At 48.0% G+C, this 18,873-nt stretch overlaps 1 protein-coding gene across 9 annotated transcripts in view; it reads left to right on the top strand.

The window, feature by feature from the left end:
* Window positions 1-18,873, top strand: part of DYSF (dysferlin) — a gene marked incomplete at its 5' end in the record, with an annotated part of 228,163 nt that overhangs the window by 26,149 nt on the left and 183,141 nt on the right. For all 9 annotated transcript variants that reach the window (XM_079721048.1, XM_079721046.1, XM_079721044.1 and 6 more), the window contains one exon: window positions 838-929. In XM_079721048.1, the coding sequence (XP_079577174.1) occupies window positions 838-929 (92 nt within the window). The remainder of the gene's footprint in view (window positions 1-837; window positions 930-18,873) is intronic.

Below are 18,873 nucleotides of genomic sequence, written 5' to 3'. Positions count from 1 at the left end.
CTGGTTCCTGCCCTCTCATCCAGCTTTCTTTCTTTCTTTCTTTCCTTTGGGTTAAATTTAATACACTGTTTCAGAAAAACTGACCATGTTTAGGTAATTTAAACTATAGGAAATAATTGCGTATTTGCAGTAAATCGTCTGTGCAAATGATTTACTTAAGGCATGTTGCAATAGCCTTTAGCAATTTTAATCAGTAAATCTATGTCGGCAGATGCTCATTTATTTGCTTACCAACTCCAGCTCTTGCTGGTCAGGGTATTATCTGCGCAGACATTTGTTATTCTCTAATTGCCAAAAGAATTGGCTCCCATCTGCTACATAACTTGCTCTTGTTCGAGACTTAGTCAACCAGCTTTCTTTATATGGTACCCTGGTGGTCTTTGGAAGCCTTATCCTTGTGTGGATGGGGTTGGGATGCATGGGGTGCCTTTTCTCTGAGGAGGGTCCTGGGGTCTCTGGAGACCAATGTGGCACTAATGCATGCTGTCACCAGGCACCTGGCTGCTCCATGAGCACACTGATCTTGGTCCCTGAGGGCCCTGCAGGGTCACCTGGAATTTTTCCCAGCTGTGCTGCTGGTGACTGGTGGAATTGAGTTGGGGAGGGGGTCATGGGGGTCTGGTCTCCTATTCTCTCCCGCTGCCTTCAGCTCTCGCTGTCCCTTCTGAAGCTCTGAGACCCTGCTACTCATGTGTTCATTCCTTCACTCATGCATCCTTCCCTTCACCAGTAGTGGTCACAGATGCCTGCTCAGTGCCCGAGGGGGACCTGTGGGAACCAGACACAGTCTCTTCTAGGGGTCCATAGGTTAAAACATCTTTTCTCTTTTTCTTCCAGGGCTTTGAGTGGGACCTCAAGGGTGTCCCCCTGGACCAGGGCTCCGAGCTTCATGTGGTGGTCAAAGACCATGAGACGATGGGGAGGAACAGGTGAGGCTGTGAGGGGGACTCTGGTCTGTGGGTGTGTATGGGTAGGGTCGTGGCAGATGTAGACTACAGAATGTGGGCTCTGGAGAGCTGGTGTTTAGTGAAGACCTGCCACTAGTGGGCCTGGCCCGGTGGTAGATCTGGGGGAGATGGCTGGCTGCAGTCTCAGGAACTCAGCCGTGGGTAAATCTGAGAGCTTCCCAAGTGACAGGGAAGGAAGATGGGCTAGAATCAGATGTGCATGTGTTTCCCCGGACAGCCTGCGCCGCAGGGAGCAGGGAAGAAAAGGCTCTCTGGGTCCTGCTGCAGCCCTGAGGTGCCTGGCACGGCCCTCTCTCCCTGCCCAGCACAGGCTAGGGAGGGCAGTGACACATGGCGCGAGGCGGGCCGAGCGATGGCTTCATGGAAGAGGTGGGACTCGAGGTGACAGTTTAGAAGTCGGAACAGTAATAACGACCCACACTGACTGCCCACCGTCCTGTGGCAGTGTCTTCTGGGGATATTTCATGTGCGTAGTAGGGATGGTTTCCAGGCAGGGGGAATAGTAGGAGTTCAAAGTTTTGTGGTGGCAAAAGTAGGCTCTCTAGGTGGGCGATGGGTCCTTCCTCATGTATGGAGCTCCTGGGCCTTGTGTGTGCTGGTGGCGGTGGGGGCAGGGCCAGCCAGCTTGCAGACTGATGGCCCTGTGACTATGGGTAGGGTGACCCGGGAGACACAGCCTGAGAGCGCTCTGTGCCGACCCTTGAATGTCAGGGCGGGGCTTCAGCGGTCCCTGCTAGGCCTGATGGGGTGCAGTTGTGTGAGGGGCCGGCAGAGGTGGCTTCGTGCTCTTGGTGCCATTCGCTGAGGTCTGGGCCCGAGGATCGGGCATGGGCTTGCTGTTCTGTGACCTGCTGACAGTAGAGCCTTTGTTTGGGAACTGGGTCAGCTGGTGTCTGGGGCCCGGCTGTGTTTCCCTGGCGGGGCGAGAGTGGGAGAGAGGAAGGAGGATTCAGAGACCTGGGGAAGGCCGACAGGGGTCTCAGCCTCCCAGACATCTGGAAAGTTTGAAATCTTAAAAAGCTTGGAAGAAAAACGCAACCACCACCGTCTCTCTGTGTCTCTGCTGGCCGTGGGTGCAGCACGTGATACGTGTGGGGAGGGTGGGGGCGCTTCCACTGGGCCCTCCCAAGGTAGGGCTAAAAGGTGTGGGTCCAGGGCATCTTGGGTCCATCTTGTTCAGCCTGGACCTCAGCAGCCCCCACCTGCACAGGGGCAGGGGTTGGAACTCGTTCACACTGTTACCCCAGCACAGGTATTTCATGGAAAAAAGGCAGCTTCTGACAAGCATGAACGGTGGGCCTACAGGTGAGGGAGGAACAATGCTGGACTCTGGGTGGTCCTGGAAGGCTTCCTGCATGAGGGCCACACAGACTGACTCAGAGGCCAGGGTTGGCTTTAGAGAGGAGAGGAAGGGAGGGCCTTCCACTGTTCGGGCATGGAGGGCAGCAGGCTAAGGCCTTACACGTGGGATTCAGTCACATGACTTGTGCAGCCCAGTGAGAAGGGAGCAATGGGGCCAGGTTGGGAGGGGTCCTCTGACACCAGGCTGAAGATAATTATAGCAAACCCACAACAGCTGATGTTTACCAGGAGCTTAGCCAAGTGTCTGGCCCTGTGCTGAGTCTTTATATAAAAGATCTTTTTTTTTTTTGCTGTACACGGGCCTCTCACTGTTGTGGCCTCTCCCGCTGCAGAGCACAGGCTCCGGACGCGCAGGCCCAGCGGCCATGGCTCACGGGCCCAGCCGCTCCGCGGCACGTGGGATCCTCCTGGACCGGGGCACGAACCCGCGTGCCCTGCACCGGCAGGCGGACTCCCAACCACTGCGCCACCAGGGAAGCCCCTAAAAGATCTTTTTTAATCGCTAGGTGTTACTATTAGACTTGTCATTATTACGGAGGGAAACTGAGGCTCCAGGAGATTAATTTCCTTGAAGCCTACTGATGGCAGAGCTGTGATTGAAGGGCAGGTCTGCACCATGGTCAGAATCACGGAGCCCCTGCACCTCTCAGAGGCTCCCGGAAGCCTCAGGCAGGTGCTGGGCCCTTCTGGAGAGAGCATAGCAAGGCAAAGGCATGCAGAGGAAATGCATGTTTCACTTTCATGATCACATTCAGTATTTTTCAGGCCCTGTGGGGAGATTTCTAAGACCATGAAGGCAGCAGGGGATGAGAACATATTTTTGATCAATTCAAGGGCCAGGCTAGTCCTCGGGGTGATAGCAGGCCAGTGCCACACATGGGCCTGCCTGGCTCCGTGGTTTGGAGATCACAGCAGGGGCAGGCTGTCTCGCACATTGGAGCCCTCTCGTTGGCCCCTGTGGGTATCCTCTGGCTCCCGGGGGCAAGTCAGTTCCCTGAACACCAGTTTCCCACATGACCAGGTAGGTCACTTGAGAGGCCAGTGTGCTGGAAATCAGTTCCTCAAACAGCAATTTGCAGAAGAACTAATTCACAAAGCTTCCCGATTCACCAGAAACTTCTTTCTGATAACTACTTGAATGTAATTTTTGAGTTTTTCAAACATTTATCTCAATTTTGCATTTCTAGCAATTAAAAATTAAATTTTAATTCAACTAAATTTAAATTTACATTCACAACCACCTGAAGAATTTCAGAAATAATAGAATTTTAGCTTTGTTATCGGATCCTCGGAGCCAGTGGGGTATGCTGGCTGGAGAGCAGTTTGCTTGGATGGAAGATGCATGAAGGTAAACCCACTGGAGCAGTGGGAGGGAGGCAGGTACCCACAGGGTGCTTCTGTAAGGCCCTCATGGTTAGAGCGCACAGTACGTTCATGCTGCTCATGAAATGTGAGAAAAGAATCCCAGTTAATTAAAAGTATTAAAAAGTCTACCGCTGTAAAAGTAAGAAGCATTTCCAGGAAGTGGCACGAGCAACCATGTGACACTGTACGTTCTAAAAGAGAAAAGGGAAAAAAAATCAGTGAATTCAATTCAATGAACATTTTACATAGAACACCTACTCACTACCCTCAAGTTGGCAGTGTCTGGTCAGGAAGCAAATAGGGAGATAACAGGTGTGACAGTGACTGCTGCCATCTGACTGCCCTCGGTTTCAGTGAAATCCACAGGGTCGTCATGCAGCAGTTTCTTCCTTCCTGGCAGTCCTGGGTGGGCTGTGAGCCCCTCAAGGGTCCTCCTGGGCCTTCTTCCGAGCGAGGAGCAGCACAGCCCTCCACAGCCTCCCTCTGTCTCCTCCTCTCCCTCTGCTGAACCTCCATCCTCTGCCTCCACCTGTTTCTAGAGTCCCCTCAATGTCTCACTCATTCTTTTTTTTTTTTTTGCGGTGCACGGGCCTCTCACTGTTGTGGCCTCTCCCGTTGTGGAGCACAAGCTCCGGACGCGCAGGCTCAGTGGCCATGGCTCACGGGGCCAGCCGCTCCACGGCATGTGGGATCTTCCCGGACCGGGGCACGAACCTGTGTCCCCTGCATCGGCAGGCGGACTCTTAACCGCTGTGCCACCAGGGAAGCCCGCTTCTGGGATTTTTGATGTTTCTGTGTTTCCCCGACGACCGTTGGCAGTTTTGGGTGACCTCATTATGCCAGCCTGGTCTGCTGGCCTGGAGTGGAGTCTAGGAATCTCTCAGGAGGGGAAACTCAAGCTGGATACTGTCTCTGGGCCATTCTGCACCCCACCCATCCTGAAGCAACTTCAGGGGTGGATCAACTCCGTGTTGATAAAATCAGGTTTCAAATGCACATAAAAGGAAACTTCACTCCTCTGGATGGGGGACACTCGTGTAAACCCAGCTAGGCTGGGTCCTGGACTCAGTTGAGTGTCCCAGGCTGCACTCAGCAACTTCCTGTTTACTCTGGGCTTCTCAGAAGGACGCTGGAGGGGAAGCTGACCCTGATCCCTGACCAGCTGTTTGACCCCTGGGATGTTCAGCTGAGAAGTTCCCAATCCAGGCTATGAGACGCAAGAGCATCTTTGGCAGCTTTGACATAACATGCCAGTGCCTGGCCCCGCCTGCAAGTTCTCACTTAATTGATTGGGAGCGGGGCCTGTGCATCACTACGAACTCCCAGGTGTTAGGGAGCGAGAACCAGTCGTCTGCACTCCAGACCAGTGCTGCCCGGTAGAACTTTCTGAGATGATGGAACCATTCCATGTTGGCTAGTGTAACTGAGGAACTGAATCTTAAATTTTATTTAATTTTAATTAATTTAAATTTGAATAGCTCATGTGCGTGCATAGTGGCGGCTTACTATGTTGGACAGCGCAGCTCTAGATTTTTAGAACAGTGCTCCAACCCTGGGTGCATCTTAGAATGGCCTGGGAGCTTTACAATAGGTCAGTGTTTAGGCACAAACTGATTAAAGGAGAAGGAGGTGTCGGGTGCAGGCAGCAGCACTTCCTGAAACTGCCCAGGGGAGACGTGTGCCCAGGGCATGAGAGCAATGCTGGAATTTCTGCAAGGAATGGCTCTCAATTTTTTCATGGATTAACTAAGAAATAAATATAATTCTTGCCATAGTTTCTGGATGTGGTTATTGGTAGAAATGATTACCATGCAATAATTATGGGCAAAAACGGCACATGGTAAAATTGTTAAGGAAATGAAAAACTGACTGAAGAATCCTGTTGGTAACTGTAAACATTGACCTGAGAGAATCAGACTTAATAGAACTAATTCCACAAAAGAAAACTCAAGAATGGAAGAGAGCTATATTTGATAAAGCTTGATATGAACCGAAAAATGAAAAAACAAACAAACAAAAAACCCCCAAGAAAACTTTGCACCAAACCTGTGTTGGGAAATTTAAACAGAAAATAATTGTTACCAATGACAATAATTTCGGTAAAATAAAAATGAAGATTAAAAAAAGAAAGGAGTTTAATTACACTGTATAGAAAATATCTCGACAAATTAAATGGGGTTAATTTGTTCTGAAAAATGCCTTTCCAGTAGAAATTAATTAATGTAGGTGTATTTTTTTTTATTTAAGTGTTTGGTAAATGTAAATATGGGAGCAAAAGTCTCCATGGGGTCAAAATGTCCATCTGTCAAAACACCAGGGATGGGGCTTCCTTGGTGGCGCAGTGGTTGAGAGTCCGCCTGCCGATGCAGGGGACACGGGTTCATGCCCTGGTCTGGGAAGATCCCACATACCGTGGAGCCGCTGGGCCTGTGAGCCATGGCCGTTGAGCCTGCGCGTCCGGAGCCTGTGCTCCGCAACGGGAGAGACCACAAGAGTGAGAGGCCCGCGTACCTCAAAAAACCAAACCAAAACAAAACAAAAACACACCAGGGTTACGAAATTCCCTGGCCATCCAGTGGTTAGGATTCTGTGCTTTCACTGCCGAGGGTCCGGTTTGGTCCCAGGTCGGGGAACTAAGATCCTACAAGCCTAACGGCCCAGCCAAAAAAAAAAACCCCAAAATGAAGCAAAAAAACCACCAGGGTTAAAATGATACTCACCTTGACCACCATAATTCACTGGCCCCAGGCCTAGCCAGGCCCAGGGTAGGGTGACCAGGTTCAACAGAGAAACATACAGGACACTCAGTTAAATTTGAATGTCCCAAATGTTGCATGAGACATACTTATATTAAGAGATTACCCATTATTTATCTGAAAGGTAAACTTAACAGGGAATCCTGTACTTGATCTGGCAACTCTATTCCAGGGTGGCTGTCCCCCCGCCCCCCCTTCAATCAAGCAGCACAGAAGGAGACCCAGATTTACACCAAGAATCAGCTAGAAGGCACATTACTGCCTTTAAAGAAGCGTTCCCTTAGGCTCTCACAATAGCATTTTCTTTAGAAGAGTGTGATTCACTCCCAACCTTTCAGTGACCTGGTGACTCTATAAAGTGGGGCCTTGAGGGCTCTCTCAGCCACACACAGAGCCTTGCCTGCCTTCACCTGCCCTGCGATCTGGGTTGTCAGTATGGTGTCTGCCACTGACGGGGGCTCGGGTACCTCCCTGGGCACCGCTGCTCCCTGTCCTTCCTCCTCAGCTGCTCCTCCTCTCACCCTGATGTCGGCCCCGTGAGCTGGTCACGGAATGAGCTGGAATGAATATGGACTTTGAGAAGAGCTAGGGTCCAGACTCAACAGCCCTGTGGCCTTGGGCAGGTCCTCAGCTCAGCTCCCTGAGCCTGTTTCCTCCCCCTTAGGGAGTATTAAATCAAGTGCAAAAGCACATCTCAGGGACCTGCCACAGAGGGCTGCTCCCTAAATGACAGTTCCTTTCAGCACATCCCCTTTTCCATAGCTCCCCTGCTCTGCCCTCCAGCTGCCCCAGTTGCTTGAGTCCCACTGACCCCAGCCCTTTCCCATCAAAGGCTGCTCTCAGCCAGCTGTGGTTTGAAAACGGACTCACTCATTCATACTGAAGTGTTGGTGGCAGCCTGTGGCTTAACGTTTTGCTCCTTCTTCGGAAGGATGGTGCTTTAGGTGCTTAGGCGATGGTGATTTATTTCCCAGACTCCTCTTAAGCCAAAAATGAAAGTGCTAACGGTGGGCCTTTCGGCACTATGATAGGCTGTGAGGAGATGTTTTGAGAATGGTGGGTCTTCCTGACATAGGTGACCATCTCCTGTAGGGCTGTTGCTGACCCTGGAGTAGGTCTTGGTGCCCTCAGGGTGGAGGTAGGGGTTCTCCTGGTGTCTCCGGGGACAACGGGCTTAATCTATTGAGGGAAAGCGGGGGTTGCTAGAAAGGAGCTGAACGTGAGTCTGTCACGTGCAAGAATGTAAGGAAGGTCAGGGAGCACATCTGGCCAGTGGGTGCCTTTGACTCACACCTGGAATGAGTTGATGTGGTCAAGGGGTTCCATCCTGGCAGGGGCAGGTGGTCTTGGTCCCCCAGGTTGTCTACATAGCTGAGCAGGGCAGTGGTGGTGGCTGGCATGAGAGTGAGGGTCAAAAGCTACTCTTGGGAGCCCCACTTTCAGCAGTGGGTCTCATCCTGGCACTGCCTTGACCTGGACCTTTCTGAACCTGTTTCCTCATCAAGACAAAGGCAATCACAGTATCTACAGTGCAGAGTTGTTGTATAATGCGTACGTGTCAAATGCCTACCCTGTGCTTGGCACATCGAAGGTGTCCAGTACATGGGGACTGTTGGTTGTGGCAGGATCCATATAGATGCACATACAGAAACCACACCAGTATGTGAACATTACAGCAAGTGCATGCCCTGTCTGGACACGTGCTGTACCTGAATATGAACACATTCTTTTTTATTTGAAAAAAAACCCCCACAAGAGTATAAAAATTATAAATACTTTTATAAGCAGAAGTAAGCTCCAGGATTTCCCTGGTGGTCCATTGGTTAAGACTCTGTGCTTCCACTGCAGGGGCCACGGGTTCGATCCCTGGTTGGGGAACTAAGATCCCGCATGCCAAGTGGCACAGCCAAAAAAAATAAAATAATAAGCGTAAGTAAGCTCCATTTTTAAAAGTTTATAAAGGAAAAAATGCATGTTCCCCAATCCGCTCCTTCCCTTCCCTCCAGTGGTGTCCACTGTTGACCGTATATAGCTTCCTCAACTTTCCCTAAGTATCTGCAAGCATCTGTTTATATACAAGTGTATTCATTTACTTACACAAAAATGAGTCACGCCATGTATATTGGTCCCCATCTGGCTTTTCGTCATTTTATCATGAACTGTTTTCCCAGGTCAGTGGATATTGATCAACCCCATTTTCAGTAGTTGTGTTGTATTCCATGGTGTGAGTGCACCATAATTTATCCCACTGTAACCTTATTGACTGGTATTTAGTTTCTTTCCAGTTTCTTTCCTGGCCTTCCACTGAATATCTTTATCCAAACGTTTTTATGTTCTTATACTATTTTTCCTTTAGGATAGGTCCTTAGAAATGGGATAACATTTTCATCAATTCTGGCAAATTACTTTTCAGAAAAGGTGTCCTGATTTACGTCTACCGACAGTGTAAAAAAAGTGCCTGTCAATGTTTTATTTTTGCTAGTGCCATGGGGAAAAAAGGTATCTTATAATTTGTGTTTCCTTAATTGCTTGTAAAGTTGAGCATCTTTCCATGTGTTTATTGCCCATTTGTATTTCTTCTTCTGTCAGTTGCCTATCTTAATACTTTGAGGTGCTTGTTTTATTCTAACTAATTCATGGTAGTTTGTACGTTTGGGATCTTGTTAGGAATATTGACCCTCGGTCTGTTTTAAGTGTGGATGGTATTTTCTCTCTGCTTGTCGTCTATTGGTTGCTTTGTCCTGGTGTCATTCTTACACAGGAATGGATGTTCACCCAAATATGCCCGTGCACATAGACATCTAAAAAGGCAGAAAGGCATGTTGCTGTTGTTAGAAGTTGGGGAAAGTAGCCCTGTGTTCAGCCTCCAGGTTTCAGCAAGCCAGTTGGCAAGCCTCCGGAATCCTTGGGAGGCAGTTTTTTTTTTTTTTTTGCAGTACGCGGGCCTCTCACCATTGTAGCCTCTCCCGTTGTGGAGCACAGGCTCCGGACGCGCAGGCTCAGCGGCCATGGCCACGGGCCCAGCTGCTCTGCGGCATATGGGATCTTCCCGGACCAGGGCACGAACCCGTGTCCCCTGCATCGGCAGGCGGACTCTCAACCACTGCGCCACCAGGGAAGCCCCGGGAGGCAGTTTTGAGGCAGGAATACTTATAGTTCACCATCCCATTGTTCTCAGCATCCTCGGAAGCATTGACCGTATCCTTATTTTCCAAGGATTTTTATAACTATATTTTGTCCTGGATTCTATCCAGGACATCCCTGGGTTTCGGAATAGTTTTTCTTTTGTCTTTCTCTGGATTGAAGTGGAAAACTATTTAGAGTTACCCTTGGGCAGCCCCTGGAGGATCAGATACTGGCAGGAAGTCTGCCAGAGGCCAGGCGGGCTGGGGTTTGTGTGTGTGTGTGTGTTATGTCCGGCTGTTCTCATTTCCTGCCTCTCACGGCCAGGCACGCATGGCTGAAGGGGCCACAGCTCATGGTGTCTCCTCACCGGTGTCCTTAAACTTCCCCTGAGTGTGTGTGTGTCCTGCCAGGTCAGGGGCTATCTGATTTTCCTGTTGTGCTGACTCACTGAATCTAATGAGGAAGGTGCGGCTGAGTCAGTGATGAATGGGTTTGAGCTGTAATACATATATTTTTAGTTGACATGTCTTTTTCTTAGTTTAAAAGATAAAGAATGAGAAACTGACACATGGAGACCTTTCTAGAGCCTTTTTTGGGAAATAATTTCAAACTCATAGAAAAGTTTCAAAAAAGAAGAACATCCACACACTTTACTTAGATTCATTTATTGGCAATGTTCTATTCCATTTGGTTTATAATATTCTCTCTCTCTTTCACTCTCTCCTCTCCCTCCGTCCTCCCTTTTTCTCTCTCTCCCATTTGAGGGTAAGTTATACTCATCATGGCCCTTTATCCTTAAATACTTCTGTGTATATTTCCGAAGAGCAGGGATATTTTTTTTACATAATCACAGTAAGTTACCAACTTCAGTAAATTTAACATGGTTGCCTTCTTTAATCTACTGTTTGTATTTTGATCCTATCAGTTGACCAAGTTATGTCTTTTTTTTTTTTTTTTTTTTTTTTTGCGGTACGCGGGCCTCTCACTGTTGTGGCCTCTCCCGTTGCGGAGCACAGGCTCCGGACGCGCAGGCTCAGCGGCCATGGCTCACGGGCCCAGCCGCTCCGCGGCATGTGGGATCCTCCCAGACCGGGGCACGAACCCGTGTCCCCTGCATCAGCAGGCGGACTCTCAACCACTGCGCCACCAGGGAGGCCCCAAGTTATGTCTTTTATAGCATTTCCCCCTCCCTTTCCCCCAGTACAGGATCCTCAGTATGAATACCCATATTGAACTTCGTCATCATATTTCCATAGCCTCCTTTACTTTGGGACATTTCCACAGTTATGACAATTTACATTTTTGAATAATACAATACCCCAATTAAAAAAATAGAATATTCCTCATTTTGGGTTTGTCTGATGTCTTTCTCATGATTATATTCATGATCAGATTCCGTTACTGACTCCTGGCTGGAATCCATCATAGGTGTGTTGTGTTTATCTCAGGATCTGGAGGTGCATGGTGTCCCTCGTTGGTGACATTCATTTCAATCACCTGTCAAAGTGTTGTCTGATTTTTCCATTGTGTCTTTACTGTTCTTTTTTTCCTCCTTGAAGTGTGTTAAGAGACACTTTAAGACCCTGCAAATATCCTGCTCCTCATCAAAATGTCCCCCTAGATTTCGCATCCACAGGTGACTCTTGCTTGACTGATTCAGTCTTTACCATGAAGGCTGTGAACTGGTTTTCCATTGCCAGCACTCCTTTCACATTTACCAGTCTGGGCTGTGTAAGCCTTTCCTGCTGGAGGCCCTAGTGATGGTGCTTGTCTAATCCCACTGCTGTCATGCCTGGACCCTACCCTGTGCCTGCACTGGTCATCGGCCACCCACACTCTCACTGGAGCCTCCCCCCTTGGCAGGTATGTCATCCAGAGTTGAAAGACCTGTGGGAGTCTCCTCCATCCTTCAAGGACAGAGCTAGAGTCAGGAAGAAGCCTATTCAGGGCCTGGATTACAATGTTAGAAAGTCCTTCCCTCTGTTGAGCCACAATCTCTCTCCCTGAGATTTTGAGGGTCTCATTTCTATTCTACCATCAGGAGTGACCAAAAATAAATCTTACCTCTTACATATATTACGACAGTCATGATCTAATGTGTCCCTCACTTCAGTCTGGTGGGGTAGTATGTGCAGAGGACGGGAAGGTGGTGAGTGGGGTGACATTTACCAAGCACTGTCTATGTCCCAGACACAGTTGGGGGTGTTAGGTATGTGAACTTGGATTTTACAAGAACCCTCTGAAGTGTGCACTATTCCTGTGAAGCTCCAACAGTGCAGGGGTGGTTGTCCATTTTGCGTAACCAGTATCCCCAATACCTACAATAATTAGGTGCTCACTACATATTTGTCAAATGAATAAATGACCTTTACAGATGAGAAAACAGGTCTCAGAAACGTTACGTAACTTGTGCTCAGCCACAGAGCTGTCGCATGGCAGAGCTGAGGTTCCAGCCCAGGTAGGATGACTCGAGAGCTCTTATTCTTCATCATTCTATGATAAAATTTATTTTTGGAAGATAGTTGAGAGGAAGAGTGTTTTCAAAGTGTTGCTATAGGTTGAAAGGTATAGTTTAAAAATGTTGGCAGTGACTCAACATGTGAAGACCATGGTTGGTATGTGTGACACCCAGAGTCTGCCACCTGGGGTGTCCCATTAACCAAACAGAGCAAGAACTGTGTCCTGCCAGCCTTCCTGGGCCACCTTCCTTCCGGGTGTTTGGAGAGAGGGCTTGTTTTACATTCACTTATTGGTCAGTGTCAGTGTGAGCTGCACCCACTTCTCCCACCTAACTTCTCCCTAACACAGCTCCTAGCACCTGGGGATGTTGTCTTCTCTGGTCTGCTGCACCTCGGCCGCCTCACCCGTTCATTCTTCAGCTCATGGCACCATGGCATATGGGAAGGCCTGGGGTAACCGATGGAGGGTCTGCCACCCCCTGCAGGTGTGGAGGCCACTTTCAATGGAGCGTCTCTCTTAGGTCCTTCAGCTATCCCTGCCACAGGCATGGCTGCCTCTCTCTGACTAGCTGGTTTCTCCTGGGGTCTCAGCCAGCTGCCCTGTTGCCAGACCTGTTCCGCACACTCAACCCTTCCCTTCCTTCTCCTCAGGGCCCAGACTTCAAGGCCACCCTCTGAAAGCTCCAAATGCATAGTGTAGACTACTAGACCTCCCAACCTCCCCTTCATAGGAGAGTGTAACCCATCTACAGAGTACAATTACTGAGCTCTTTAAAATGACCATTCACCCCTGATCTCCCCAACAAAGAACTAGCAGGCTTGTGTTTTAAAATGTAGGTTTTATTATTATTCAGGTATGGAAAGCCAACAAATCAGGAGATGATTGCCATTGAGAGGATAGTTTGTTGCAGTTCCTCAGAGGAGGGGGCATGCTGTACCATGGGGGCCACATGGGGAAGCACCAGGGTCAGTCAGGAGGCAGGGGGAGGGATGGGAAAGCATGGGCAAGAGCCTTTACTGTGGTTTCCTCAGAAAAGAGCAGGCAAGGCAGGGTAAGCGGGTTTAGGATTGGCTAGTTTGAATAATTTCAGCAGGCTCTGGAGGGCAGGGGCTATGTGAAGTGATGTGGTACCGGGCCCTGGGGTTTTCAGTGCAGGGGAATGTTGGCTGAGTGTGAGTGCTCAATAGAGAAGGTGGTGGGGGTGTGGGCTCTGGGTTGGTTGGTTTGCATATGAAAGGTGCAGTCAGGTGAGTCCTTTATATCTCTAGGAATTGGCTAGCCCTGGGAGAGGCAGCCCCTCCAAAGTGAGCAAAGCCCCAGATATCAAAACATCAAAATATTGAAAATAAAAAGGCATGATTAATACAGCTTGGTATTAGATTTTTTTAAAAAGGTTGAACCAGATCAGACTTATAGCCTGGGCTCTCTTTTCCATGGACGAAGCAAACCAAGGGTCTTTTTATGTCTTTCATGATGTGCTCATGGGGCTCTGAGGTGTGCCACTAGTCCAGGATAGGGTCTAAGGCAAGGCTCTTGGAGTCTGGCTCTGTCTGTTATTTGTGTGAAATCAGACAAGTCAAATGCCTTTCCGAGTCCCAATCTCCTCATCTGTAAGGTGGATTGAACTAATACCAGTACCTACACCACAGGGCTAGTGTCAGTTTAACCACTGTGGCAGTTTAACGGCTGAGTGTATATTAGACACTCTATACATGTAGAGTGTCTAATATACACTCAGTCAGGAGGCAGTTAGCTCTTAGTAGAATGTAAGTTCCATGAGGGCAGGCTCGGTGTTTTGTCTGATATGCAAAATAAGTATTTGTTGAATGAATAAATTATAAAATTTAAAAAGAGTTTTTATGCTTTTTTTTTTTTGCATTACGCGGGCCTCTCACTGTTGTGGCCTCTCCCGTTGCGGAGCACAGGCTCCGGACGCACAAGCTCAGCGGCCATGGCTCATGGGCCCAGCCGCTCCGCGGCATGTGGGATCTTCCCGGACCGGGGCATGAACCCGTGTCCCCTGCATCGGCAGGCGGACTCTCAACCACTGCGCCACCAGGGAAGCCCTATGCTTTGTTTTTAAATTTAATTTTTGAGTTAGTAAAAAAATTTAAGGAGTTACAAAAGCAGACTCTATTTTAAAAAGTGCAGCAAAAGTTCTCCCTTTGTTCCCCCATTTGCGCAATTCTCATCTTTCTCCCATAGGAAACCACTGTTCTTTGTTTCTTCTGTATCACTCATATTATTGGTTAATCACCAGTATAAATTCTGACTTTCCTCTTTTTTACATAATAGGTAGTATATTTATTTATTAAAATAGATTCTTTTGTATTGTGGTAAAATACACATAACAATTACCATCTTAACCATTTTTAAGTGTATATAGTTTAGTAGCATTAAATACATTTGCATTGTTTTATAACCATCACTACCATTCATCCCTGTAACTCTTTTCATCGGTAAAACTGAAGCTCTATACCTATTAAACAATAACTCCCCATTGTCCCCTCCCTCCAGCCTCTGGCAAACACCATTACACTTTGTATCTATCTGACCACTCTAAGTAATAAGTAGCATATTATACACACTTTTTTGAACATTGTTTTTTTACTTAACAATGCATCTTTAAAAAAAAATCAATCAATATTTTTTAAATTGAAGTATAGTTGATTTACAATGTTGTGTTAATTTCTGCTGTACAGCAAAGTGATTCAGTTATACATATATACATTCTCTTTTTTTCAATATTCTTTTCCATTATGGTTTATCACAGGATATTGAATATAGTTCTCTGTGCTATACAGTAGGACCTTGTTGTTTACCCATTCTCTCTATAAAAGCTTACATCTGCTAACCCCAACCTCCCACTCTACCGATCCCCCAACCCCCTCTGCCTTGGCAACCACCAGTCTATTCTCTATGTTCCTGATTCTGTTTCTGTTTCATAGATAGATTCATTTGTATCATAGTTTAGATTCCACAGTAAGTGATATCATATGGTATTTGTCTTTCTCTTTCTGACTTACTTCACTTACTATGATAATCTCTAGCTTCATCCATGTTGCTGCAGATGGCATTATGTCATTCTTTTTTATGTCTGAGTAGTATTCCATTGTATACATGTATCAAATCTTCTTTATCCATTCATCTGTTGATGGACATTTAGGTTGTTTCCATGTCTTGGTTATTGTGAATAGTGCTGCTATGAACATAGGGATGCATGTATCTTTTTGAAATATAGTTTTGTCTGGATATATGCCCAGGAGTGGGGTTGTTGGATCATATGGTAATTCTATTTTTAGTTTTCTGAGGAACCTCCATACTGTTTTCCACAGTGGCTATACCAAATTACATTCCCACAAACAGTACAGGAGGGGTCCCTTTTCTGCATACCCTCTCCAGAATTTGTTACTTGTAGACTTTTTAATGATGGCCATTCTGACCAGTGTGAGGTGGTACCTCACTGTAGTTTTGATTTGCATTTCTCTAATAATTAGCAATGTTGAGCATCGTTTCATGTGCCCATTGGCCATTTGTATGTCTTCTTTGGAGAAATGTCTATTTAGGTCTTCTGCCCATTTTTCAATTAGTTTTTTTTGTTGTTGAGATGTATGAACTGTTTGTATATTTTGGAAATGACCTTGTTGGTCACATCGTTTGCAAATATTTTCTCCTATTCTGTAGGTTGTCTTTTCATTTTGTTTGTGGTTTCCTTTGCTGTGGGAAAGCTTGTGAGTTTGATTAGGTCCATTTGTTTATTTTTGTTTTTATTTCTATTGCCTTGGGAGACTGACCTAAGAAAACATTGGTACGGTTTATGTCAGAGAATATTTTGCATATGATCTCTTGTAGTAGTTTTATGGTGTCATGTCTTATGTTTAAGTCTTTAAGCCATTTTGAGTTTATTTTTGTGTAAGGTGAGAGGGTGTGTTCTAACTTCATTGATTTACATGTGTCTGTCCAACTTTCCCTGCACCACTTGCTGGAGAGACTGTCTTTTTCCCATTGTATAGTCTCTCCTCCTTTGTTGAAGATTAATTGACCATAGGTATGTGGGTTTATTTCTGGGCTCACTATTCTGTTCCATTGATCCATATGCCTAACAATGTATGTTGAAGATTTTCCATACATTAAAAATCTACAGTGTAACATTTCCATTATTTTTATAGCTGTATAGTATTCTGTTGTATGTCTATACTTAACTTACCTGTTTTCTATGATGGACATTTGTGTTGCCTCTTGTGTTTTGATTTTACAGTGATGTAAAATGTCCAGATGTTTCCTTTTTTAATTTTAATTAATTATTAAAATTTTTATTGGAGTATAGTTAATTTACAATGTTGTGTTAGTTTCAGGTGTACAGCAAAACGAATCAGTTATACATATACATATATCCACTCTTTTTTAGATTCTTTTCCCATGTATGGCCCGATGTTTTAAAATAAAATTGTTTAGGCTTCTTTGTGCTTTGTTAAAATCAACTTACTTGGCCACCTTAATTCGTACCCTCCCACTTAAGGCTTAGACTTGGAGGTCACCACCTCGCATTTCTGATAGGACAGCAACCTACTGGATGAAGAATTTGGGAAGCAGCTCTTTTTCCATGAGGAAGGATGTCAACATGGAAGCAGCTTTGACCTTGCACTCCCTCTCCCATGCTAATTCCTGACCTGGCTTTCTGTCTTTGGGATGGCAGCAGCTCTTTTGGACCCCACACTTCTCTTGCCCTCACATTCCAGTGGCTTGGGAACACAGCACAGCCAAGAGGAACGACCAGGTCCGGGGAGGCTGGGCAGCACAGTTCTCTATCGGTAGGCTGCCAAGGCCCACAGGGTTTCCTTCCAGCCCACCAGGCTCCACACACACTCAGAGCTCGCTCCCAGGCAGCCCGTGCAGGAACCCCCCAGGCCCATCCTTGCCTCATTTGACTGCTACTGAATCCTGCCTGCCACTCTGGGCCACTGGTTGGTACCCCCCGAGGGTGCAGCATCCCTGATGTGCAGAAGGCCGGGGCGCCCTAGGGTCTGTGTCTTAGCCTTGGTCTCAGGATGGGATGGGTCTCCTCAAGGGTCTGGACCGTCCCAGGTCCGAGCCCCCTGAATAACACCACATCTTCTCCGTCCTCCGTGAAATGAATGAATGAAAAGTGGCCGTCAGGGTTTCCGATCGCGGTCAAGCCTCAGATCCGTCCCCCTTCCCTCCCTCCTCCTCCCTCCCTCCTCCTCCCCGCAGTTCGGCGGGGCTGCCCACACAGGGGAGGCTCTGCCTTTCTCGGACTCGGGAGCATCAGCCCACAGCCTGCTCCTTAGGCTTAGAGATAGGCAGCCTGATTCCAGCCTTACCTCCTAGCGGAGTGGAGGCCTGTGAAGCCGCTCAAGCCCTCGGAGGGACTGACCTCAGGGCCTATGCAGGGTTGGCAAGTGGGGGTATTTCATGGCCCAGAAACACGTTTAAGGGAGGAAATGGCAAGCAATCCTGCTGGCCGCGGTCCCTCCCGCCCGGAGGTGGCCGGGCTGGCAGGGGTGGGGCCGGCGCTTCCCCTTGCATTTCCTCCCATTGTTCCCGCCCCGCTTCCGGGAATTCTCCCTGACGGGGGCCTGGGCGGGCGGGATGCCGGCGAGGGAGGAGAGCCGGCTGCGCTCTGCGCCCTGACCCGCCGCGCTCTGGCCGCAGCCTCCAGGGTCCGGAACCGGAGGCCCGCCGGCAAACTAGCTGTCTGCACCTCCAGGTCTGCCATCCCTCCGCTCCCCTGCCGGCCCTGCCTCCCGCCGCCGCAGGCTGAAGCCTCAGAATTGCCGGGAATTGCCGCTGGGAATCTGGGGGCCAAGTCTGTCAACCAACACATAATGCAGGAGGCTGCAAATAAGAAAATAGTTTATTGGGGATTTTAAGAATTGCAATTCGGGAGACGCAAATTCGGGTACCTGTGAAAGTATTGGGAGAAAGAGGGGCTTATAAAGACAAAAAGCCAGGAGATTGTTAAAAGTTGCCTGGTGAGAATTGTGATAGGATCTGAAAGTATTTGTGCTTAAAGAAGCACAGGTTGGGGACTTCCCTGGTGGCGCAGTGGTTGAGAGTCCGCCTGCCGATGCAGGGGACACGGGTTCGGGACACGGGTTCGTGTCCCGGTCCGGGAAGATCCCACATGCTGCGGAGCGGCTGGGCCCGTGAGCCATAGCCGCTGAGCCTGCGCGTCCGGAGCCTGTGCCCCGCAACGGGAGAGACCACAACAGTGAGAGGCCCGCGTACCGGAAAAAAAAAAAAAAAAAAAAAGAATATGCCTGCCAATTCAGGGGACACGGGTTCGAGCCCTGGTCCGGGAAGATCCCACACGCTGCGGAGCAACTAAGCCCGTGCGCCACAACTACTGAGCCTGCGCTCTAGAGCCTGCGAGTCACAACTACTGAAGTCCGTGTGCCACAACTACTGAAGTCCATGCACCTAGAGCCCGTGCTCCGCAACAAGAGAAGCCACTACAATGAGAAGCCCGCGCAGCGCAAAGAAGAGTAGCCCCCACTCACCGTAACTAGAGAAAGCCCGCGTGTAGCAACAAAGATCCAACGCAGCCAAAAAAGAAAAAAAAAAAAAAAAGAGAGAAAAGAAGCACAGGTTGTTTTAGGGTAGGAGGTCTATAAATAGATAGACTCTCCTGAGTTATTTTAGGGAAAGGGTCCGATAAATATCTGGAGTTTCGGGCAGGTGTTCTGGATGACTTCATCAGGTCAAAAGGTCAGATTCCATCCAGGCTGAGACATATATAAGTCACACTTCATTAATGGCCTCCCAGCTCCATTTTATAGAGCTGTCTTACCAATACCGACTCTATTTTGATTTTC

Source organism: Hyperoodon ampullatus, assembly GCF_949752795.1.
Source record: "Hyperoodon ampullatus genome assembly, chromosome: 15".
In the NCBI taxonomy this organism is placed as follows: domain Eukaryota; kingdom Metazoa; phylum Chordata; class Mammalia; order Artiodactyla; family Ziphiidae; genus Hyperoodon; species Hyperoodon ampullatus.
Note: the sequence above shows the minus strand (reverse complement) of the source record. Positions and strands in the feature narration are given on the sequence as shown.